Source organism: Gadus macrocephalus, chromosome 19, assembly GCF_031168955.1.
Source record: "Gadus macrocephalus chromosome 19, ASM3116895v1".
NCBI classification, from domain to species: Eukaryota; Metazoa; Chordata; class Actinopteri; order Gadiformes; family Gadidae; genus Gadus; species Gadus macrocephalus.
In genome coordinates this window covers 10,724,054-10,729,053 of record NC_082400.1, presented here as the reverse complement: position 1 = coordinate 10,729,053, position 5,000 = coordinate 10,724,054, and the positions used below count along the sequence as shown (strand labels likewise).

The window sequence follows — 5,000 nt, the reverse complement described above, 5'->3', positions numbered from 1 at the left end:
GTGGACAAGTTTATATGTTCAATTTGTTCAATTTTAGTTGGACAATTCACAGCAGTCAATGGGCTCCCTCTTGCTCACACACACACACAGACCCACACATAAACACACACCCATAAAATACATCAAAGAGGCAATAAACCAAAGTTGGTGTAAAGGTCTGGACAATTAGTTCCACTTCTCTTTATTGTCCAGATTTTCAAATCCTTCCCTAGCCACCCTACCTCTCATCTGGCCCCCTCTCTCTCGTTCCCTCTCTCTCTTTCTGGCTCTCGCTCACCCTCTCCCTCACAAACACAGACACACACACAAAGTCTCCCTGAGATGATGAAATAGTTGTAGAAGTCAGGAAATCTTCTTTCGGTGAAGCCATCTTGGACTTGTAGATAACTGCAGGACCTTTTGGGGGAACCAAAGCCCACAGGCATTGGTGTCATTTCTTCTTAAGGCCGGCTGTGTGTGTGTGTGTGTGTGTGTGTGTGTGTGTTTGTGTGTGTGTGTGTGTGTGTGTGTGCGTGTGTGCGTGTGAGAGAGATATAGAGAGCGAGTGAGTTGAAGTATAGGCCTCTCTGTATCTGAGGATTTTTTTTAATAATGTGGTTTGATACTGAAATAACATGTATAATATGTTGTCTTTTATGTGTGTTCCCATGAGTCACTGTGTTTTGCCATTGTTGTCTCCTGGTCTCTTGTAAAAATGCCCGTTCATGTATGTGTGTGTGCCAAGAGTTCCAAGCTAATGCTCTCATCTTCTCCTCTCCTCTCATCTTAACCCCTCTCCTCTCCTCTCTTTCTCTCTGCTCTCTTCTCCTTTCATCTCCTTTTTGTCCTCCCTTCTCTCCTCCTCTCTTCTCGCCTTTCCCCTCCTCTCCTCCACCCTGATCTCCTCTCCTGTCCCCCTGTAATGCTCTCTTCCCCTTTCATCTCCACATCCTTCCCATCCTCTCTCCTCTCCTCTCTCCTCTATCCCTTCCGCTCCCCTCCTCTCCTCTCCTCTCCTCTCATCTCCCCTTCCTCCTCTCTCCCCTCCACCCCCTCCCCCTGCGCCCTCCCCTCCTCTATCTCCCCACGTCTCCTCTCGCCTCTCCACTGCTCTCCTCTCATCTCCTCTTCTCACCCCTCTGCTCTGCCCTGCTCCCCTGCTCTCCTCTTTTATCTCCCCCCCCCCCCCCTCCCCACCCCATATCCCCCCCCCCCCCCGTCCCCCCCGTCCCCCGTCTCCCCCACAGGGCTGCTCGTCCCCAATCGTGGTGAAGTTCGCCGACACCCAGAAGGACAAGGAGCAGAGGCGCCTGCAGCAGCAGCTGGCCCAGCAGATGCAGCAGCTCAACAGCGCCACCACCTGGGGCAGCCTGACGGGCCTGGGCGGCCTGACACCGCAGTACCTGGCCGTAAGAGGAGAACGCACACCCTCCCACACCGCGGCCGCACCGCACCGCACCGGCACACACGCTGCCATGACGATGCGTGGATCAGCGTTGTCACGGTTACCAGGGACAGCACTGCCGCCGTCACCTCAATGTTACGAGACCACCGCTGAAGCCGTCGTAGCCGCTAGCATGATCGCTACGAATAGATGCAGGACCGTAGTTAATACGGTTGTGATTGACACAAACAGAAGCACCATGATGCCCGGCATGGAATGTGTCACCACGGTCATGAAAACTCACGCAAATCACTTACAACTATTCCCAGCATCATGAACCCTTTCATGATCACTACTTACACCGCGACCAGCATGAATACAATCATGCCCACTACAAGTATCACCACCATAATAGGCGTCATCATGATCACCAGAAACAGCACCACCACCACCACCATCATAGACACCTTCCTGATCACCAGAAACAGCACTATTATCGCCATCATCTACGCTATCATGAGTATAAAACATCCCCACCATCATAAACACGGCCACGATTGCCCCCAAACAAAACGACACTGACCCCAGACCGATTGGCCATCAAAGCCATAGCAAATGACACCTTGACGACCATCACACATCCCCGCCGTTAGATCTTCCTTTGATTGACCTCAAAGAGGAAATTCATTCTCTCCAAACCGACACCACAACCAACACAAACTACACACGCACACGGCCGACACCAGCACCACCACCGCCGCCACCACCACCAAACCACCACGGCAACCTCCAACCACACTGGCACACACGCTGCCATGACGACGCGTGGATCAACCTCCACCGCAACCTCCAACCACACTCATCATGACCATCACAAAGATCACCACCACACGTAGTCACCACCGTCACCACTCACTCTTTAGGTCCGTCACATCTCACCCAAGTCGAGTCAGTCTGAGCTCCCGCCGCCACCAACCAGCGCGACCAGCACCAAAAAACGGAATCCACTGGACCTAACCCTCCTTCACATATCCGCAGTCCAGAGCGTTGCCCTTTAAACAACAATAACCTTTAATCCCCCGCAACTGGCCTCGTCTCACACCTCAGGGGTTCCTGCACAGCTTGGAGGCTATAGACAGAAAATACTGTGAGAACTCCACCATGTCCAGAGCTGAGGTGCTGATGTGTCTGGGATCGGGGAGGCGGGGCTTAGGCACGCCAGGGCCAATAGTGGCTAGGCAGTTTTCGATTTGAAGGACTGCTATTGGATCACATCAGCGAAGGATTTTTTTCTCTCTTTTCTTTCTCTTTTTTTTTTGTACTACGCGGTTGTTGTTTTTTATTTGACCATGGCTTTATCTTCGCCAGGGCTTAACTGTTTCTTAAAGTGTCCCAGAAATGTCAATCCTCTCCACCAAGTTATCAGGACATCTAACCGACATCTGCTTGGCTCCGTAGTTTTCTAATTATTCTTTGAGCCTAAAATCCGAAAACTCACACGTTGCTGACGTTAGTTTTTATTATTATCTTTCCCCATTTTCAATTTGTTTAATCCAAAGAGCAATTTGCACCTGTTTCTTCAACCAGGGAAAACAGAACGTAGACAACATGCCTCCTTAAACCGTTATTGATTCAGTCACTAAAAAGAGTCAAATAAAATAAATTTTGGCATTTTGGGAATTGGACCGAACATGCATGCAGAGACTTTTCATTTCTCTGCTGTCTGTCTTTTTGTCTTTGTCTGCGTTGTCGACGTCTCTGCCTGTCGTGCTGCCTGTCTGTCTGTTTGTCAGTGTGTCTGTCGGTCTGTCAGTCTGCATGTGTCTCTGTCTGTCTGCTCCTCTTCTCTTGCTTTCAAACATGAATGCCAAAGAACCAAGATGGTAATTGGCTGTGAATTGATGTCTTTGACTCTGGTTCGTCTTTTCTTTTTCCGTCTTTTTCTTTTGACACAATCAGTACAGCGTTAGTATTCCCTGTTTTTTTTGGAATTTAATTAGTCAGCTCAATTGGAGCTTTTCATGCTCAACTTGTCCGGGAGAATGTTGGTAGAATACAAACAGTGTCTTCCCTTGGAGGGGAGATCAAGCAATATTTTCCGCTCGTTTGCCTGCACGCCACTGATGCACATGTTACATCCATGCTAAATCCTTCGCTGATGGACATTTCAGCCCCAGAAATAGTCTCACAGTCTCCTCATGTTAAGGAAATCTTTTGGACGCTGTATCTGCCTTGCTCATTATGTTTTTTTGTATTTATGTCTCTCCCTTTCTCTCCCCCTTCTCTTCCATTTCTCTCCCCGTTCACTCCCCCTCTATCTCGCTCTCTCTCTGTCTCTCCCCTTGTTTGATCTCTCTCTCTCTCTCTCTCTCTCTCTCTCTCTCTCTCTCTTCATCTCATTCTCTGTTTCTCTCTCTCTCTCTCTCTCTTTCTCTCTCTCTCTCTCTCTCTCCCCCTCCATGTCCCTCTCTCCTATCTCATCTCTCTCCTATCTCACCCCTCTCTCTTTGTCTCTAAATCTCTCTCTCTCTCTCTCTCTCGCTCTCTCGCTCTCTCTCTCTCTCTCTCTCTCTTTCTCTCTCTCTCTCTCTATCCCCCTCCATGTCCCTCTCCCCCATCTCATCTCTCTCTTTGTCTCTCCATCTCTCTCCACCAGTTGCTCCAGCAGGCGACCTCGTCCAGTAACCTTGGCGCCTTCAGTGGGATCCAGCAGATGGCAGGTGAGTGATAAAACTACCGGAAGTATCGCAGCGTAAAAGCACCTTGTCTGTCACGCCAGACGAAACGCTTAACCCTTGGTTACCATGACTCCCGTTTGTGGTGTGTTTTGGTCCTCCATTAATCCTGAGCCCTGATTAATAACCGAACGGAAATGTGAAAGATCAGAGAACAGAGAGATGCAGTGGACTAACTTGTGTGGGGCGGGTACTGTGTCGAGGGTGCGATTTCGGGGGGGGGGGGTAAAAAGGGAGCAAGAGTATCACAAGTCTTTGTAGGCCAGACAAGCCCTGCTCTACTCTGATGTGGAGACCAGAGGGGAGCCATGGAAAACTTTGAACCGAGATCCAGAAAGCTTTTGTCAGGAATGGATGAAAAGTATAGACAGCATAGAAGTCATGGAAAATATTTTCTCCAAAGGGTATTCCGAAGAATGTTCAACTTCTGCTGACTGGCGCCACCTACTGCTGGGTCTCTATATATATTCCTCTTAATCTCTTTCTCTTTCTCTCTCTCTCTCTCTCTCTCTCTCTCTCTCTCTCTCTCTCTCTCTCTCTCTCTCTCTCTCTCTCTCTCTCGTACCATGAGATCGCTTCACCTCACCCCACTAGCTGCATGACTGCTGTGTCACAGTCAGCCTTCTCGCTCCCTCGCTCCCTCTCTCATTTTCTCAGTTCAGGCCCCTCCAGGTCCCCCCCACCTCCAAACCTGCACCCGTTTATTTCAGATCCTCCTCCCCCTTCTCCCCCACCTCCTCCCTTCATCCTGATGCTTCTCGTCCGCTCTCATCTCACCTTGTTTTTTCCCACGTCACACTCCCCTCCAGCATTCACACTCTGTGTCGATCTCTCTCTCTCTCACACTCTCTCTCCCTCCCTCTCTCTCTCTCTCCCTTCTCTTCCCCACCCTCAAACGCCCC

The 5,000-nt window shown here is 50.0% G+C and overlaps 2 protein-coding genes across 15 annotated transcripts in view; both read left to right on the top strand.

The window, feature by feature from the left end:
* atp5f1c (ATP synthase F1 subunit gamma) overlaps window positions 1–5,000 on the top strand; it is a 341,300-nt gene that overhangs the window by 297,812 nt on the left and 38,488 nt on the right. The gene's annotated exons all lie outside the window — the stretch shown is intronic.
* celf2 (cugbp, Elav-like family member 2) overlaps window positions 1–5,000 on the top strand; it is a 33,456-nt gene that overhangs the window by 5,631 nt on the left and 22,825 nt on the right. For all 14 annotated transcript variants that reach the window (XM_060037891.1, XM_060037889.1, XM_060037887.1 and 11 more), the window contains exons 2-3: window positions 1,227–1,388; window positions 4,020–4,083. In XM_060037891.1, coding sequence (XP_059893874.1) covers window positions 1,227–1,388; window positions 4,020–4,083 — 226 coding nt within the window. The remainder of the gene's footprint in view (window positions 1–1,226; window positions 1,389–4,019; window positions 4,084–5,000) is intronic.